Genomic DNA, 19281 nt, shown 5'->3' on the forward strand with positions numbered 1-19281 from the left:
CGGCCGCCAGGAGCCGCCGCAGCCCGCCGAGCAGCAGAGAGTCGCGGCCGCCCCCGGCCCGGCCCGAGCAGCCCCGCGCCGCCGCCCCCGCCCGGCCGCCCCCGCCCCGCCGCTGGATGCCGGCGGCCGGCGGCCGAGCTCGCAGAGGCGGAGGGCGGCGCGGGCGGCGGCGCGGGCGGCCGGCGGCCGAGCGGCAGGAGCGCGGGCCCGAGCGCTAGCGCCCGCCATGCCCGGCTCCACCGGCCAGCCGGACGGCGGCGGGGGCGGCGGGCCGGGGGCGGCGACCGGCGGGGACCCCAGCCCGCGCCCCCCGCCCCCGGGCGCCGAAGAGGCCGCGCCCCGGCCGCCGCCCGAGCCCGACGACGCGGCCGCGGCGCTGCGCCTGGCGCTGGACCAGCTGTCCGCGCTGGGGCTGGGGTCCGCCGGCCGCCCGGAGGAAGAGGGGCCGGCGGCGGGCGGGGGGGACGGAGTGGCGGGCGGCGCGGACGGCGGGGAGGCCGAGCCTGCGACCCCCGACGGGCCCGAGGCCGGCGCGTCCCTGGCCGTGGCGCCCGTCGTGGCCCCCGGCGCGCTGCAGCTGCTGGAGCCCGACGTGAGCCCCCCTCCGCCGCCACCCCGGCCGTCGCCGCCGGACGTGTTCGCCGGCTTCGCGCCCCATCCCGCGGCTCTGGGCCCCCCGACGCTGCTGGCCGAGCAGATGAGCGTGATTGGCAGCCGCAAGAAGAGCGTGAACATGACCGAGTGCGTGCCGGTGCCCAGTTCGGAGCATGTCGCCGAGATCGTAGGTCGCCAGGGTGAGTGGCCGCCGTCAGGGGCACCACCTGCCCCAGGGAGGGGGTCTCCACAGCCCAGTTCCCGGCTGAGCACTGGACACGCCCCGCGTGGGCTCCGGCCTGAGTAGCCGTCTTTGCTTTTGTCCAGCCGCCGGCCCTGGGAGAAAGTTGGGCGCAGCCTGCGCTCCTCCCATCGCTCTCAGGCCCGCCGCCGCCTTTGTCTGGGCGACTGTAGCCAGTACAGGGTTATGCCTGCAGCGGCTGTCCAGGGCCCCAGCAGCCCGCAGGGACACCCCAAGACAGGTCTGGGAACCTGGCCCGGGCTGGGCGGTGGGCGCTTTATCCCCGCCAGAGCCGTGGGGCGGGGCAGGCTTAGATTTGGAGGTGGCTTAGGGAGGGAAATCTGGTAAAGCAGAGAGGGAGCATCCCAACACCCCCAGTCTGGGGACCCCCTTCCTGGTGGGCTGCTAAGGGATGTGAGAGGATGCTTTGACCCGCTCTCTGCCCCCAGTCAGGCAACCTGGCTCATGGACGGGACAGCTGCAGAAGCTGCTTTGGGGGCACCTTCCACAACCTTCCTTGGCAGGCTGGCACTGGGCAGGCCCAGGGTGTGGGGGTCCGGGCAGCGGCATTGTCAGAGCGTCCCTGTTGCCCGCCCCATTGTTCTCTTTGTTAGAGAGCCAGGCTAGATTTGCAGGGTGACATCAGGCTGGCCGATGCTCATTGGCCCTCTAGCTGTGGGGCGGGCAGGCGGGTGGTGGGCAGTGCCCAGCCCCAGCACACACCCACCGCCCCTGTTGCATCCTTTTCCTCCTGCCCCACCACCCCCACCACCCCACTGGCCCCAACTTTTTTCTCCTTTCCACCTGCCCCCCCACCCTGCTCTTAGCTCCCTGCTGCCCGCCTATGATCAGCCAGGTTCTAGAACTCAGGGTGGGGCCAGGTGGGGCTAGAGGTGGGGCTGCCAGACATCAGGCTGGAGGGGGGCAGCCTCTGGACTCTCAGTAACAGAGCCAGAGAAGGGTGTGGGGATTTGAATTGCAAGGTCACCTGTCACCCTAGATGCAGGCAGGGGACCAAGGATGCCCTACCTTAGCACTGCCCTTCCCTAGTTCCAGGTGGGTAACCAGTTGGCCAGCAAGCCCTTTTGTCTTTTCTCTCATTCATTTGTCCACGCTGTGTGGCGACACCCTGAGGGTCAGGCATTGTGCTGGGCCTAGGTGCCATCATGAGGGAGTGGGTCAGGTAGTTCTCTGAGCCCTTCTGTCCCAGGCGGCAAGACCCTGGGCAGGACTGCTGTCTCCACGTCCCTGCTGCCTTTCCCCTCAGGCCCACGGCCAGCTCCTTTGTGCCCGGTGTCTAAAAGCTTGTGGGAACAGACATGCAGCCCAGGTCTGGGGTCTTCTGCCCAGCCCACCAGGCAGGCCCTGGGGGACAGGGGAGGAATGTTCTCTGTCAAAGCATGGGTTCTGCTGCCTAAATGTCCACTCCAGTTGAGTCAGGCAGAGGGTGTCTGGCCCAGGATCTCAGGCTGAACACTCTTTAGAGGCAGGGTCGTGGGGAACCCACCCTGGAGCACCAGGTTTGGCCCTGATCTCCTGCATGTAACTTGGCACCCCTCTGTCTGGTGCCAGGCTGGGATCTTGCAGGCAGCAGAGAGCAAGGTGGCCCTGGGGTACAGTGGGCCCTGAGCAGTCACCTGCGTGCTGCAGGGGTCCCCTGATCCCCAGCAGAGAGGCCTTCTCTGAGCTAGAGATAGCACTGCCCATGGGGTTGTCTTGAGGTGCTCAACAAGATGCTGCATCTGATCCCAGCTCAGAGTGCTCACAGTGCTGCCTCATAAGTGGGAACAGGGCCCTAGGGAGGGAACCCTTAGTGCCCAGACAGGATGTCAGCTTCAGCAGTCCGCCCCTCCCAAGCTTCAGGACCATCTGTGGCTCCCAACTCCCCCCATGTTCGTTCTCCAGGGTGTCCATCAGTCCTTTGTGCCTCAGTTCTGCCCACTCTGTACCCCATTCTTCATCCTGGGGCTCCTGTCAAACCCCAAGTTCATGCCACCCTCCTGTGGGGGGCAGGAGAGGAACACCTGTCAGGTGCTCTCCCTGAGCCTGTGGTCTTAGTCCTTGAATGGGTTTCAAGGTTTTCTGGACACAGCACAATCATCACCCCTTCCCCAGTTCTCTGCCTGCTGAGCTGAGGTCCTGGGCAGAGGGTACTTTACTCTTCTTCCTCTGCTAGGTCTGTACCATGGGGGCAGGGCATGCTGCAGACTGAACCCAGGGCCACCCACTACTGAGCCACGCCCCAGCCCTTATTATTTTTTATTTGATACAGGGCCTCACTAAGTTGCTGAGGATGGCCTCAAACTTGTGATCCTCCTGCCTCAGGCTCTAGAGAGGTGGGATCACAGGCATGGCCATCACACCTGGCCTGCCTAGAGCGTTAACATGAGTCTCGCCTAGGCTGGCCCCACTTGTCCTGCCTTGTTCGTGTGTCCCACAGAAGGTCCTTGCTGCTTCCCAGGACTAGAGGGGAGGGAGTCGCTGGTCACAGGTGGAGAGGGGCAGGCCAGAGTGAGGGTCCACAAGGGGTGGATTCCAACCCTGTGAGCAGGGCTGGGTCAGGGAGGAACTGGAGCCTTCCTGCAGAGAGAGTGGAGATGCCCAGTGGGTCAGCCAAGGCCACCCAGGGACCACTGCGCACACCCTGCGGGTTCCATCTGAGACCCGCCCAGCTGCTTTCTGACCTCTGCATGTCTGTGCCCTGTGGCTGCTTCCCTCTGCGAGTTCCCACACAAGACCCCTCCTGGCTGTGGGTGGGTGCTCAGACCACCAGGGTCTGCAGGGCTTGGAGAGAAGCCACCAGATTCCTCCCTCTCTGCCATTGTACCAAGCAGAGGACAGTGGCCTCAGACTGCCTCCTCAGCTGAGGGGAGGTCCACATGCCCACTCTTCTCCTTCCCATACCTGTGCCCGTCCCACCCCAGGGCTCGTGGCCGGCCCCCACCCCATACTGTGTGCTTCTCTGGGGGCTGGCGATGGTGCTGTGGTGTTGGGGGCACGCTGCCTGTTGTACCCTGCAGACCCCTGTGTCAGGCCTGCTGTGCCAAGCATGCCCAGAGCTGGGCCAGTTGAGTCATGCCCCTCCCTGGTCTAGGCCCTGTGTGGGACCTTGGCCCTGCCTTTGTGGCAATAGGACTGCCCACAGCAAAGAGAGGATGGTGGGGGCTACAGGGGCAGGTCAGGACATGGGTTAGCCCTGGCATGATCACCAGAGTTGCAATCTGGGGCAGGGCCAGGAATCTGCACATCAGCCTTGCCCACTGACTCCTGGTAGCTCCCAGGACGCCCAGGCCTGAGGCTCACCCCTTGCCACCACCCACTTTTGCCTCACTGTGCCAGAGGGCAGAGGTGCTGCTGCCCACCCTGTAGCCCCAGTGTCATGGCACTGGTGGGCCTCCTGGTCCGACCCTGCCACTGCACAGCGTCTTAGAGGGTGGGATTTGAAGCAGATGGCACTCAGTTGGCAAACTGGGCTTGGGTTCTCTCCTTGAGACCCTGTGGCCATAAGGTTCCACCCAAGCCTGCCATCTGGGACAGGGCAAGGTGGGGCAGGCCGGGGAAGCTGCTGGCTCCCAGCCTGGCCACACCCCCTTCACCTGGCCTCTCTGCCATCCGTCCACAGCTGCTTCCACCCTGCACCTTGTCATCTCATTCAGCCCAAGCCAGGCTGAGGTCATGTGAGGTGCCCTCCAGCTGGGCGGGAGGGAGGTCAGGATGGAAGGACCCCAAACCAGACTCCATCACAGTGAGACCGAGGAGGCTCAGTCCAAGTCCCTGCAGAGCCACAAAGCCCCACCCTGGTGAATCCTGCACCCTTTCTCTGCACCTTTACTCCTCCCCTCTCTCTAAAAGGGCACACCTGGGGCCACAAACCACTCCTTAACCTCCGGGCCGAGCCCTGAGCCCATGAGGCCAGGCGTGCTCCTGCTGCCCCTGAAGGGTTCCTAGAGTGCACCCAGCTGCGCAGTGCCCAGCCGGGAGCGCGGGGGAGCGCAGGGGGGCCCCCACCAGACAGGACTGGCTTCCTGGAGGGGGGGTGCTGGGCTGTGATCTGAGCAGGGGAAGTGGGGACAGAGGGGTGGGGCATGAGGGGCAGGGCTGTTGAGGTATGGGACGAGCCAGGTTGGTGGTCCTGGCGGAGGAGTGCCTGCCAGCCATAGGGCAAGTGCAGGCTGGGGTGCCCATGAGGCCAGTTTTCCATAGGGATTCCCGAGATGAGGCAGGATTGGGTGCAGAGGCAGCAGCCTGCACTCAGGAGGTAGCAGGAGCTGGCCACCCTTCCTGGGGGTGTGGGACTTCCCCTTCCAGTCCGGCCTTTGCTCAAAGCCCTGGGTTGAGGGCCTATTGTCCTCCTCAGATTGATCTGCCTCTGCCACCTTCTAGTGGCCCCCACTGAACACTTGTGACCACTGGCCCTAGGCCCTGCTGTCCCATCTTCTGACCCAGATGCTGTCTGGGTGGCTTCTTCCCCTTCAAACCCTGTGGTCCTGCTAATTTTGTATCTCACTCCTGGAGACGCGAGCAACACTGATACAAGAGCAGCATGCCCTGTGGACTCTGCCTCCCAGGACAGAGGGCCTGGCCCCAGTCCTGGGCTGAGGCAGGAGATGCCTGACAGAGCCTCGTGGTCCTGGTGGAGATGTCCAGGCCTGGGCAGGCCACATGCCCAGGGCTGCCCAGACAGTGGGGTGGCATGCCATGATCAAAGTCTCTTGTCTCCCCTAGTTCTCCCAGCAGTGACAAAAGCCCATGGGCCTCTCAAGGGGTCCTGAATCATGGCCCAGGAGCCACTCCCCTGGGCTGGGGACTGGAAGCCTAGGGAGGGCTCTTGGAGGACGATCCTAAGTGGTCTCCACATTTTGAGACTCTCACCACACTTTGAACAGGGAGTTGGTGTCAAGGTTCTGTGTTCATTTCCTGATGCTGACATAACTCAGTGACTGAAATGAACTGGGCCAGAAGTCTGAGGTCAAGGTGGGCAGGCTGCGCCGTCTGCTGAGGCTCCGGGGGTCTTCCTGCCTCTCCGGTGCCCAGTGTGTTCCTGCTGGAGCTGCTGCCTTGTAGACCCCTCTCCCCGTCTCTGTCTTCACTGGCTTTCTCTTCTAAGGACACCGGTCATGTTGGATTAGGACCCACCCTGCTCTATCCAGGATGACCTCAGTTTAACCAACTACATCTGCAGAGACCCTGCTTACAAATTGAGGTCACTGCAATAATATGTATGTGCTGCTGCTGTAGCAGACACCTCAGGAATTACTGCTTAGGCCCTGGGAGCTGAGAAGTCCAGGAGCAAGGCACCCTTAGACTTGGTGGCTCCCAAGGGCTGGAACCTCACAGGTCATGCGAGTGTCCTCACAGAGCTGAAGGTCCAGGGGAGCACCAGTCCTATTCAGGAGGGTGCCCCCATTCCCAGTGAAGGTCTCACTTTAGCACTGTCTCTCTGGAGGCAGCCATTCAGGCCACAACAGTCCACAGAGGGTCCACGTGGATTATGAGACCCCCTACAACGGGGTCCTCTTTGCTGTCTTGCCGACCCTTCCATCCAGGGGAAACAGGCTCAGGGAGGGAAGGACATGGGGCATCAGGATAGTCAGGGAGGGGTTCCGAGTTGGGCATGCTCACTGGCCCTGCATCCGGTTTCCCACCAGGCTGTCCGGGGCAGATGGCCCTGGGTCACTGGGTCTCTGTCCCCCTGCAGGGTGCAAGATCAAGGCTCTGCGCGCCAAGACGAACACATACATCAAAACGCCAGTGCGTGGGGAGGAGCCGGTCTTCATTGTGACAGGCCGCAAGGAGGACGTGGAGATGGCCAAGCGGGAGATCCTGTCAGCGGCTGAGCACTTCTCCATGATCCGCGCCACACGCAGCAAGGCGGGTGGGCTGCCCGGCACTGCCCCCGGCCCACCCAACCTGCCAGGACAGACCACCATCCAGGTGCGCGTGCCCTACCGTGTGGTGGGGCTGGTGGTGGGGCCCAAGGGCGCCACGATCAAGCGCATCCAGCAGCGAACGCACACGTACATCGTCACGCCGGGACGCGACAAGGAGCCCGTGTTCGCGGTGACGGGCATGCCCGAGAACGTGGACCGCGCCCGCGAGGAGATCGAGGCGCACATCACGCTGCGCACCGGCGCCTTCACGGAGGCCGGCCCCGACAGCGACTTCCACGCCAACGGCACCGATGTCTGCCTGGACCTGCTGGGGGCCGCCGCCAGCCTCTGGGCCAAGGCCCCCCACCCGGGACGGAGGCCCCCCACGGCCACCAGCGGCCTCCGCGGGGACAGTGCCCTGGGCGCCCCCAGCACCCCCGAGGCCTTCTACGCAGGCAACCGTGGAGGGCCGCCAGTGCCAGACACGGGCCCCGCCAGCCCCTATGGCGGCTCTGGAAATGGGGGCTTCACTTTCGGTGCGGATGGCGCTGGAGCCCCCACAGGGACGGCCACCCCCGAGGACTGTGACTTTGGTTTTGACTTCCTGGCACTGGACCTGACCGTGCCTGCGGCAGCCACCATCTGGGCCCCCTTCGAGCGGGCCGCACCCCTGCCAGCCTTCAGTGGCTGCGCGGCCGTCAACGGGGCCCCAGCGCCCGCCTCCACGGGGGCGCGGCGCAGTAGTGCTGCAGGCACCCCGCGCCATTCGCCCACGCTGCCCGAGCCTGGAGGCCTGGGCCTGGAGCTCCCGCTGACCCGCCGCGGCGCCCCGGACCCGGTGGGTGCCCTGCCCTGGCGGCCCTCCCAGACCTCCCTGCCACCCTTCTCCAGCAGCGCCAGCTTCTCCACAGCCACCTCACTGCCCAGCAGTGCCTCGGCCTCCTCGGTCCTGGACTCCAGCGCCACCGACAGCAACCGCAAGCCCTCCACCTCCGGGGCCGCAGTAGTGGCCCCCTCCGCTGCCGCTGGGGCCCCTGGTCCACCCACCACCGCCCCAGCGCGTGAGTGTGTGGTGTGCGCCGAGGGCGAGGCCATGGCTGCCCTGGTGCCCTGCGGCCACAACCTCTTCTGCATGGACTGCGCAGTTCGCATCTGCGGCAAGAGCGAGCCGGAGTGCCCTGCGTGCCGCACGCCGGCCACCCAGGCCATTCATATCTTTTCTTAGTGCGCACTCGGCCCGGGCCGGGGCCTCCCCACCAGGCCCACGGCTGCCGCCTGGCGGTGCTGGGTGGGCATGAGCGGGGGCCTGGGGGCGGGGGGGCGGGGTGATGGGCGTGGGGCAGGGGCGAAGGAGGGGCCGCAAGGGGCCAGCCAGAGTCCAGAGACAGCTTTAACTCCTCGGCCAGGTGTGGAGACGGCCAGCCGGCGGCCCAGCTGCAGCACCTCAGTTCTTGACAAATGACAGTATTGAGTGGACAGGTTAAAATAAAGCGGAGAGAAAGGTCTGGTTGCACTTTTTATTTAAGACACCCCTCCCGGGGTCCCAGCCAACAAAACAAGGGTTTTTACGACTGCCCTGGTCCTTTGTCTGGTATTTGACAGTGACTACACACACAGGCACTCCCAGGAAGGGGTGGGTGACATTTCTACTCCCGTTTTGGGGCAAACATTTGCTGTTTTGTACTCAGTGGGGCCGGGCGGGGGTGGGGTTCCAGGGTGTCTCACCCAGAGGTTTCTTTTTCTCTCTTTTTTTTTTAATTATGAATCCCCTTCCTGCTGTGATTCTTGTCATTTTTTAAATTTTTAAAAGTTTTTTTTTTAACTTTTACTTTTTACCTCTTGTGTATATGTAGGGAATTTATAGGGAAATATGTACTTTATGGAATAAATTTTAAGAACTAAAAAATATATTTTATTTTAAATGAAGTAATGGACCTTTAATCTTACACAGCTAAATTACTGATTATATATTTGCTGAGCTGATTTAAAGGTTAAAAACATTGTATCAAGAGTTTTATTTTTTGACTTCAAAGCCTTCTTAATAAAGTCTTTTTACTACACTGAGCCCTGCTGTCCGCTGTGTGGAGTGTGGGCGGGTGGCCTTGGCCCTGGCTCCTCCAGCTCTGGGTCCCAGGCTCTGGCTCTCCAGCACTGCCTTGGTCCAGCTGAGGGCCCTGGGGTTGAGGGGCAGCTTTGGCTTCCAGGGACCAGCAGAGGCAGGCCATCCCCTGCGGCAGGGTGTGTGTGGCGCCCACCCCACAGTGAGGCGTGCCAGTCTAGATGGGGACAGGGCTGGAGGTCCTCGCGGTCTGCAGAGGATGCAGTGACGGCCAAAGGGCAGCCCACAGGTCACCAAGCAGCTCTAAAGGGATGGGTTGAGCCCAGGAGGTAAGGAAGGAGTGGCCACCAGGTGGATGGTCCGCGGACAGTGGAACCACCCACGTGACTCATGACACTAGACAATGTGCTGTCCCGGGGATGAGGCATAGGGCCAGGGTGAGTGGATCATGGGGAGGGCCTGGGGGACAGCCCCCTAGGACAGTGAGGCGTGTGAAAGGGGCCTGGAGGGCTTCCAGGAGGAGGCGAGGGGGCTCAGGGACACGGGAGCTACGAGCTGTGGGTGGAAGCAGTGGACCCCTGGCCTGTCCCCCCCGACCCGCTAAAGCGGAGATAGCCCTTAGGACCGGCCTCCTAGTTCTGGGGGCTGGGGGCACTGCAGTGTGGTGAGGAATGCACCCAGGAAAGATGTCCCCTGGCGCCAAATGTGGCCTTATTTGGGAAAAGGGTCTGTGTAAATATAATGATTAAGGGTTTAGAGTCGCCCTGAGTCGGGGAGCCTCACCTCCAGGGTGCCCCTAGGAGGGAGATGGCTGTGTGGAGGCAGAGCCTGGGAGGACGCACCCAGGAGGCCAGGGATGCCTGGAGCCCCCAGAGCTGGGAGAGGCCAGGGGGACTCCTGGCACCCCCAGAGTGCAGCTGTACTCGCCTGGGGCTGGACCTCGGCTTCCAGGTGGAGGGTGGAGTTCCCACCAGCCCAGCTGAGGCTCTCTGTCCTGGCCAGGGATGGCCCACAAGTCTGCAAGGAACACTTGCCATGGCCACAGGAGCCCTGGCAGCCTGGGCTGAGGTCAGGCCTGGGTCAAATGTCAGAGGGTGGCCAGCAGGCAGGAGGTGAGAGGGTACCGCTGACCCTGGGCAGCTTGGGCAGGAGAAGACTGTCCCTCCCCAGGAGGCCAAGAGGAGGAGGTTCTGGGCGTCCTGTGGAGGGAAGGGGGCCCCGAAGAGAGGACTCAGAGGTTTGAGCCCCAGTGGAAGGAGGCGGGCGTGCTGGGCAGCTGTGCCTCGGGCTGCTGTGCCCAGCTTGTCTGCTGGCTGCCCTGGCTGGGGGAGAGGCACTCGGAACTGGGAGGACTCTCCTTTTTTCCTTTATTCATTTATTTTTGCCTATTCTAATGGTACGCTGCTGTAATCCCCAGGAACTCTGGAGGCTGAGGCAGGAGGATCCTAAGTTCAAGACCAGCCTGGGCAACTAGGGAGACCCTGTCTTAAAAAAGGACAGGGGTGGCCTTCAGTGGTAAAGCGCCTGGTTCACCCTCATACCAAGCCCAGAACGTGCTGGGAGGAAGGAGTGAAGGAACATGGTGCCAGGGTCCTAGGCCCAGGCTCGGGCTGCCAGGAGGACAGGCGTGTGGACAGAGCTGGGGCAGCTGGACGACTGGCCAACAGACAGGCCCAGGGCATGGCCTGGGGATGTTCTGAGGACTCCTGTCTGGGGCCGCTGGCCTGGTGTTGGCACCTGTGGCCACTGTAGCCCTGGGGGAGCCGGATGGATTCTTGGAGACGGGGTTGAGGCCTCGCCTTTGAGTGCACTGAGAGCCGGAGCAGGCCGGACCGGCTCAGGCTGGGAAGCGTCCCTGGAGGAGACCAGGCCCGTGAGCAAGCCCCCTGCAGCTCCTCACTCCGTTTCTTCTTTTCCATTCGGATATTTCACATAGAGGTTCAGCTCAGAGAAGCTGAAGGCCCAGGTTCTTCCCGGTGTCCCATGCGCAGACTCTTGGGGACTTGGCTGCTCAGGATGATGAAGTCCCTTTGGGCTTCCTCAGGCCCCCGGGCGAGCCGAGGGCAGAGCTGGGTTCTTCTGCCTGGACCCGGGAGAAGCAGGCTCCAGCACTGAGTCCAGCCTGTGCCTGTGGGGACAGTCCAGCTTCTGGAGTCAGACCCTGCGTCCCCGCCACGGCCCCCTCTTGGCACTGGACCTTGGGCTTCACTCTTTACCTCAGTCTGCACATGTGTAAAGTGGGGCTTGGCCTTAGTCATGTTGGACAGTCCAGCAGGTGAGCGGCCTCCGTGCTTACCTTCTGGGTGGGGAGGCAGGCGGTGGACAGGCAGGGGGTGGGCCTGAGGGGGGAGGGATGGAAGCAGAAGGAGGGGCTGTGACGGTGGGGGTGGTCAGCGCTCAGGAGGCAGACGGGAGGTGTGCTCGCAGGTGCAGCTGGTTAGGGGTGGCCGGGGGCTGAGTCAGAGACCACGGGGCAGGGACCTGGAGTGGGTCACAGGGCACCTTCCCAGGAGCAGGTGCCGTAATAGGGGACAAAGGTCACACCCAGGGCATCCTCTCCAGCCTCACCCGCCATATCCAGATCCTCAGTGGGACACGGGGTGCAGATCCAGGGGTGTCCCTGGAGAGCTGGTGCTTTGAAGACGTGACCCCAGTGTGGAAGGGTTCGGAGGGGCTGAGGCAACTGACTCACTGCGACCTCAGCAGTTGGGAGTGCCGGTGGTCCTGTTGGCAGGTGGGGCAGAGCTGGGAGAGAGGTCCTCAGGGCACATCTGGGCACAGGGACCAACATTCGCCCTAGCTCATCCTGCAGAGTCCACCTGCCCTGGAAGTCCACATCAGCACACACGGCACTCCGCCAAGCAGAACGTCCACGTCAGCTTAAATACAATAGCCACATGTGTCTGGTGACTTCCATATTGGATCTCTGTGGAATCTTCTAGAATGCTGCAGTCCATCATGTCCAACAGAACTTACTGCGATGATGGACACTGCAAGTCCACACTGTGCAGGCAGAAGTCACAGCCCAGGCCGCGGGGCCACAGGAGGCAAGCTCAGCGGAGAAGCCAATTCTTTCTTATTTGTGATTCTGGGGATTGAGCCCAGGGGCACTTAACCGCCGCGCCCCACCCCAGCCTTTTTATTGTCATTTTTTTTTTTTTTTTTAGTTATCAGCAGACACAACATCTTTGTTTTTTTTTTTTTTTTTTTGTATGTGGTGCTGAGGATCGAACCCGGGCCGCACGCATGCTAGGCCAGCATGCTACCGCTGGAGCCACATCCCCAGCCCGTCATTTTTTTTTTGAGACAGGGTCTTATTAAGTTGTTGAGGCTGGCCTTGAACTTGCATTCTCCTGCCTCAGCCTCCCAATTACAGGAGTGTGCCCCCGCGCCCCGCAGAGCCCCCACGGTTTGACTAAGTAGAGACGGCCACAGGAGACACGACCGGAGAGAGCAGGGGAGAGGGAGTTGGCGCTCAGACTGCGCAGTCCCTTATGGCACCCTGGATGGACAGTGAGGGGCCATGGGGGCGTGGCCTGCGGACGCTTTGAAGCACCCTGCAGACACATCTTCTCCAGGTGTCAGTCAGCGTGGCTGACCAGGAGCCGGGCAGCAGGAAGGCCCTGTGCTCAGGATGCTGGCGAGAGGGCTCTGCTCCCCATCCCAGGGCCCCCCCACAGCCTGGGAGCACCTGGGTCCCCATGACTCTCACAGGGGATGGCCTTGGCCTCTGCTCTTTTTTGCCCCTGGCCTATGGTGAAGGGTGTCTGTCCACCATGATGCCCTGACTGGCCACAGGCCAAAGCTACAAGGACAACTGGCCACTGAAGCCGGAAAAACCCTAACCCTTATCTGTCGATTAACTCAGGTATCTGGCTATAGTGATGGTAAGCTGAGCGACTCAGAGTGGCGCGAGGTCCAGAGCAGGGCAGCCCAAAAAGCCCTGGGGCCCCACGGCCACCTAGAAGAGGGGAGACCTTGGACCATGATAGGCCACGGAGTAACAGCTCCAGCAGCGTCCCCTTCCAGCCCCAGGACCTGAGGACACATCATTTCACGTGGGGGAAGTGGAGGTGGAGGTCACCCGGGTCATCAACTGCATTGTCCCCGGAGCCCCAGGAGCTGCCTGCATCTGCATTCAGGACTTCCCGGTTCCAGGGCCGCAGAAGATGAACTGAACGTGCAGCGCTGGAACCCGCGGGAGTCGCTGCAGCCCTGCAGGAGAGTGCCGCTGTGCTAAAGCGGCCAGCCCTGGAGGGCAGCGGGTTCTACAGCCTGGACGTGAGCCTCCAGGTAAGCTGGGCCAGAAAGCAACAAAGTGCTCAATCCCACAACGAGGGGGACATGCCAGAGGGACACAGGAGCCACCAGGAGCCACCAGGAGCAAGGGCTCAAGGGGCAGAGGCTGGCACGGTCCCTCCTGGAGAGTGCAGGACGTCCAGCTCAGTGGACTCACAAACAAGGACGCGCTTCGTAGCCCACCTCCCGGATCCTGCCTGGGGGGCCTTTGGTTTCTCTGGCTTGGGACCCAATTCTCTATTCAGAGACAGTGTTGGCCTTGCACTTGAGACCTCCCACCTCAGCCTCCTGAGTCACTGGGGTGACAGAGGTGGCCGCTGCCACATGTATTTTGACGAGGAAGGGGCAGGAAGAGGGAGTCAGCCTGGGTTCTGGGTACCTTCTAGGCCAGCGGCGCATCCTGAGTCACACAAGTCACAGAGGAGGGGCTGGGGGAGCACAGGCCACAACGGATTCCACAGGCACCTACTGGTTTTGCCCGAGCGCCCGACGCACCCCAGGGTCCAGAGTGGGCGGCTCTGGGCAGGAGCCGGGAGGAGGCCTACAGCCCTGGCACACGGGCCTCACCCACCTGCTCCGCACCCAGCACCGTGTCAGCCGCCGGTGGACCCAGCGGCCTGTCCTCTGCCGCCACCGCGTGTCCAGCGCAGCACATGACACCCTGTCCTGCGTGGCCCTGGGCAGAGGGCTGTCTGTTAAGGTGGAAGCTGGAGCTCGGTGGGCACAGGGCAGGCCCCTGGCCGCCCTCCCCCAGGCCTGTGGCAGGGGCCCCCGCTGTGCTGGGACACTGGCCATCGCCCACCGTCTTGTCACCTGCAGCCAGGGCACTGGGGCCACCCGACAATAAGGAGACAAGAAGAGGTCCCTCGCAAGGGACATGAGGAAGGGCCAGACAACAAGGGTCTCGGCAGATGCATTTATTTCCCTGTTTGCAAACAGAAGCTGGGACTTGTCCAGACAGAGAGGACGTTTCACTAATTTATGGGGAACAAAGGAGAGCCCAGGGTAGTGGCCCTCAGGCGGGCATCACCAGCACCAGCTGAACAGTGGGCCTCAAGAGCCGTTTGAACAACTCGGGTCAAGGCCAACACTCCCGTGCTTTGTCGTGTTCCCAGCTTGTACCCTGATACGAGGTGAGAGGGCACCTCGGCTCTGGGCTCTGTCCCCACAGCTGTCACCCTAGTCCAACCAGAGAAAAGCATCGACATCCAATAGGGGCAGTGCAGAGCACTCCTGAGCAGGATCCCTCAGAACTACCAATCACTGGGGACAGGAAGGGCCGAGAAACTCATGGCCCAGAAGAGCCCAAGGAGAGATGACAACTAAAGCCATGTAGGGTCCTGAATGGGGTCCCAGGGTAGAAAGAGGGCACTGGGGAAACCCCAGGATCCCAGTGAGTTTGGGCTTTAACAGCAATGTATCAGCTGGTGCAGTGGCCCTGCCTGTCATCCCAGTTGCTCAGGAGGCCAAGGCAGGAGGATGCAAGCTTGAGGCCAGCCTCCACAATTTAGCAAAGTCCTGTCTCAAAATAAAAAGGGGTGTAGGTCAGTGGTGAGGACTTGCCCAACATATGCAAGGCCCTGGGCTTCAGCCCCAGTACCTCAACCCAGCAAAAGGTCTCTGAGCTGGCTCATACCTGAGCACTGTCACTTTGGGACCCCAACCTCCACAGATTACATTCTACAAATGCACCCGTTTATAGGCGAATATGATCTATGCCAGGTTATGCTTGTTTCTCTTCTGATTTTATTTATTATTTTATTAATACATAATGTATAGTTTGTGGAGGAGGGCACTAGAGATGGCCCCATGTCCTCACACTTGCTGGGCAAGCTCTCTGCCACGTAGCTGCACTCCCAGCTCTTTTTACTTTGCTTAGATACAGAGTCTTGCCAAGTCACCCAGTCTGACCTCCTGGCCGTCCTCCTGTCTTGGGCTCCCCCGTTGCTGGGATGATGGCGTGGTTACCACACCCAGCCATCAATATTTTAAAGTAAAACTGTTTGGAAAAACCCAGAGCACTAAACCCATGTGCCATCAAGAATCCACCTGATCTGAGAGAGCTCATTTTTCTTGCTGAGAGCATTCTGACTCCTGGCATGGCTTGGAGGACCAGAAGCCCTGTTGGCCTCGGTGGCTGCAGGAAGACTGGCTCTGACCACAGACAGGACAGCTCCATGAACCAAGGCTGCAGAGAAATCACTCCCTTGGCTTTTCTGGTGCTGGAAGTCAACCCAGGGCCGGGTGCACATGAGGGCAGCACCCCGGGTCACCCTCTGTATTCACTGTTTGGGTCTATGGGAAGTGCCTGGGGGGCGTTGCATGGTGATTCTACATTAAGTTAATATTATTAAGCCCTACAAGGGACCGAAGATCACTTACTCATTCATTTCTTGTGGCACTGGGTGTGGAACCCAGGGCTTCTGGGCAATGTCTACCACTGAGCCACCTCCCCAGATTTATTTATTTATTTTTTAATATAGCAAAGACTATTAAAGGAGAAAGGAAAAGATGCGCTCAAGGGAGAGGGTGGGTGCTCTCAGGGAGAGGGCTGACCCACCCCAGCCCTTTCAGATTTTATTTTGAGACTGGGTCTTTCACTCATCCACCTGCCTCAGCCTCCCAAGTAGGGGGATGACAGGGACACACCACCGAACTCGCCTTACTGTCTAACAATATTTTTTTTTCCATTTCTATCTTTTAAAAATGATTTTTTGGGGGTACCAGGGATTGCACTACACCCTGAGCCACATCCCCAGCCCTGTTTTGTGTTTTATTTAGAGACAGGGTCTCAGTGGTTCAGCACCTTGCATTGCTGAGCCTGGTTTGTGCCCTCACACCTACCCAATATGATTTTTTTCTTTTTGGGTGGTGCTTGCGCATGTGAGGCAAGCACTCTACCAACTGCGCTGTAACCCAGCCCCAGCTGATGCTTAATTGAAAGATGTTATTGAGATAATTGTACATTCACACACATTTGAAGAAAGACCACAGAGGGTGTGAGAGTGACCTGGCCGTGGCATCTGGCGCCCCTCTGTGGTGAGGGCTCATCTGGGGGCTAGGCAGGTGACTCCCTCCTCCTGCACCCCCGACCCCCACTTGCGAGACAAGCTGTGCGCTGTGTGGCAGCCAGGACCTGCCTCGACAGAGCGGGACTGTTCGGGGTCAAGGGTGCAGAAGTGGTGGGTGCCCTGCTCACACCTCTCAAGGAGCTCTCCAGAAACCAGGGGGAGATCCCTGGCCCTGCGCTGGGCTCCCCCAACGGGGTCGTTTTTTGCCAAACCGCAGCCGGATGTGGACAAGGTCCAGCAGTCCCGTTCCGAGTCCTCTGTGTTACTTCTTGTACTGCTGTGGGGGGTCCCTACAGTTTTATAGCGGGACAGGTTTGCGCCCTCACTCCCAAGTCCCAGGTGGAACTGCCCACTGCATCCAGGGTCGCTCCCACAGCCCCTCCCCACACAGTAAGCCCGGCAACGCTAATCTGTCCTCTCTCTGACATCATGTCATTGAAAAATATTATATGAACAGGATCCTACTACGTGTGACCCCCGGGCCAGGTGGGCCCACCACCAGCACGCCCCGGCCCGTTCCTCGCCAGCGCCGGGCAGCCGAGGCCTGCGCTGGGAGCCGGCCTGCCACACCCGGCGCTGTGACGTCACCCGGCGGCCGGGCGCCCAGGGGACGCCCAGCCGCTGACGTCACGCGGTGGCCGGGCGCCCAGGGAGACGCCCAACCGCGGTCCGGCCTTCTTGTCGGTGATTGGAGGAGGCCCTCTGTCACGTGCTCCGACGGACCAACCAGGCGGTGGGCCAGGGCCGGGTCACGTGACCCTCGAGGCGGGAAAGGGAACGCCGGTTGGCCCGCGGGCGCGCTCCCAGGCGGCGTTCTGACACCCGAAGCGGGGGTCGCTGCGAGGCCCGGAAGTGGGCGTGTTCTCTTTGTTGGCTTCTGTCTGAGAAACCACCACGGGGGAGGGGGGGCTCAGGCGTGGGGAACGTGGGAGTGTCGCTGCTCGACGCCACGACAGGTGGCAGTAAACACGTTAGACAGGTCCCTTCAAGACACAGCTAAAGGCGCCGGCCAGTCCCCACCCCGCCCCAGGAACACGCGTGGTGGGCAGAAAGGGAGCTGGCCTTTGTGGGGCACGGGGTGTGGCTGGCCCTTGCCCCGGGACAAGTCACTCCCAAGCTCAGGGACCCCAGACAAAAATAAACGTGTTTTTCACTGTGCACATGGGGAATTCAGAAGTGATGTGGCCCTGTGGCCATAGTCACTTGCAGGCTGGGCTGCGGTCACGGTGGCTCCCTCACCTGGCCGGCAGCCTTGTCCTCAGCACTGCTTGAGCTTCCTCCCGACATGGAGACTGGCTGTCCCCAGGGTGAGCCATCAGACCAAGCAGAGAGCCCATCACACTCACCAACCCAGACTGAGGCCACAGGCTGTCTCACTTCTGATGTCCTATTGGCCCCACAGCTCAGCCCGTGGTGGGGAGGGCGCTTCCCCAGGCCATGAGTTCAGAAGACAGGGCTGCTGGGGCCAGCTTGGAGGCCGCCCCCCTCAGCATCTGCACACAGGAGCGCAGCCCCGAGCCCCCGCCTCTGGTGCAGGCCAGCACAGGAGGTCAGGTCCCAGGCCCACCAGCAAGCCCCACCTGGGACCTCACTGGACCACAGTCAGCTACTTCCCCTTGGGTTTGCTGAGCTGGGAGCAGGGCAGCACTGCCTGGAGCGTTCGCTGAAGCTGAAGCCAAGACAGAGCCTGGCGGAGTGGAGGTGGAGAGAGCAGGGAGGCCGTGCCGCCGGCCTCACCTGAGCTGACAGTGCTCTTCTGGGGCCTCTGGGGCCCAGGCCAGCCCTGCTCATAACGATTGGGAGGGGCGTTCTGTCACGTGAAACCAGATGATGATGGAACCAGTGATAGACGAAGGGACAGAGTGCTCTGTCCATACTCCAGTGTCCTCAGCCAGGACAGGAGCCAGGTGACAGCTGCAGTGTGGAGGGACCTGAGGACCTCGTGCTCAGTGAGAGCCAGACACACAGGTCACAGCCTGGACCCAGATGTGGCCCCGGGGTGCAGGGCTGGAGGCGGGCTCTGTGGGCTCTCAGGCCCTGGGAAGTGAGCAAAGCCAGGAGCAGGAGCTGCTCCACCGGTTGCTGTGTCGAGCTGTAAAAGTGGCAAAGGTCAGTTCAGTCACTAAAAGTGCCCGACGTCCACTCTGCTTCCCACAGGTCCTCTCTCCACACACCCCCTTCCTCGGGGCTCCCCAGGGGCTCCTCAGACCCTCCCAAGGTGCAGAACCTGGTCCTCACCCAGCTCTGGCCCACCCCGGGCCCCCCACACCTCTGCTGCTTCCTGCACTCCTGATGCTGGCCACAGTGTCTGTCGGGTCACTGCCCCCACTGCCGTCCTTAAACGCCTGCCTCTCTCCGTCCCCCGCTCCATTAAAAGCAGGAGCTGATCTACACACATGGGTGCACAGTGCACCCGGGCAGAAGCCAGGGCAGAAGCCAGACTGCGGTGCATGTTTGGACTATTTTTTGCAAGAACCTAAGTGTATGAAACAGATGGAAAAAACCAGGTGACTCCGTGACCTCCCAGAAGTGGAGGGGCCTGGGATCAGTGCGTGGTGGCTCCGGGACTGAGTAGGAAGAGGCCTCGGGAGTGTGACGGGGAGGGTCTGTGCTCTGGCCTGTCTTTGGCCTTGGGGGGAGCCGTGTTGGCACCTGACCTGCAGCTGGTGTCCAGGACACAATCCTGGCAGGGAGGGCGGGCACCCAGGCTGTGCCCCACCCTGGCAGAGGATGCCCGCTGACCTCTCTTCCCGGATGCAGCGCCTGGCCCAGGGACGTTGGCAGGGACCTCTCTCCTGTGGTGCGTGCGGTGCCCTGTGGCTCAGGCTGCTGCTCCCGGGCATTGCTTTCCTTTCTCTTAATTGCTTTTTTTTTTTTTTTTTTTGATTACAGAGAAAATGTGCTTCAGGAACTAGACATTCTGTCTGTAAATACTTCCAGCCTCAATGTCTGGGTGGTGCTCTGGGTCCAGGGTGTGAGCAGCTTCCACCCACCCAGGGCAGAGCTCCCAGTCATGAGGATCCAGTGTCCCAGATGTCCCCCAGGGTCCCCTGGGGGCAGTCAGCCCTCCCCATGGAGAACAACTACCCTGACAGAAGGGCATCTGAAAGACAGACTGGGACGTCACACAGTTCACACGTTAACGGT

The 19281-nt window shown here is 61.5% G+C and overlaps 1 protein-coding gene across 1 annotated transcript; it reads left to right on the forward strand.

Annotated features, from left to right (window-relative positions):
• Window positions 1–226: 226 nt before the first annotated feature.
• On the forward strand, window positions 227–8050 carry Mex3d (mex-3 RNA binding family member D). Its single transcript, XM_077106025.1, has 2 exons — window positions 227–794; window positions 6534–8050. Exons 1-2 carry the CDS (start codon window positions 227–229, stop codon window positions 7928–7930), a joined length of 1965 nt encoding a protein of 654 aa, XP_076962140.1. The 3' UTR covers window positions 7931–8050.
• Window positions 8051–19281: the final 11231 nt, after the last annotated feature.

Source organism: Callospermophilus lateralis, chromosome 1, assembly GCF_048772815.1.
Source record: "Callospermophilus lateralis isolate mCalLat2 chromosome 1, mCalLat2.hap1, whole genome shotgun sequence".
NCBI classification, from domain to species: Eukaryota; Metazoa; Chordata; class Mammalia; order Rodentia; family Sciuridae; genus Callospermophilus; species Callospermophilus lateralis.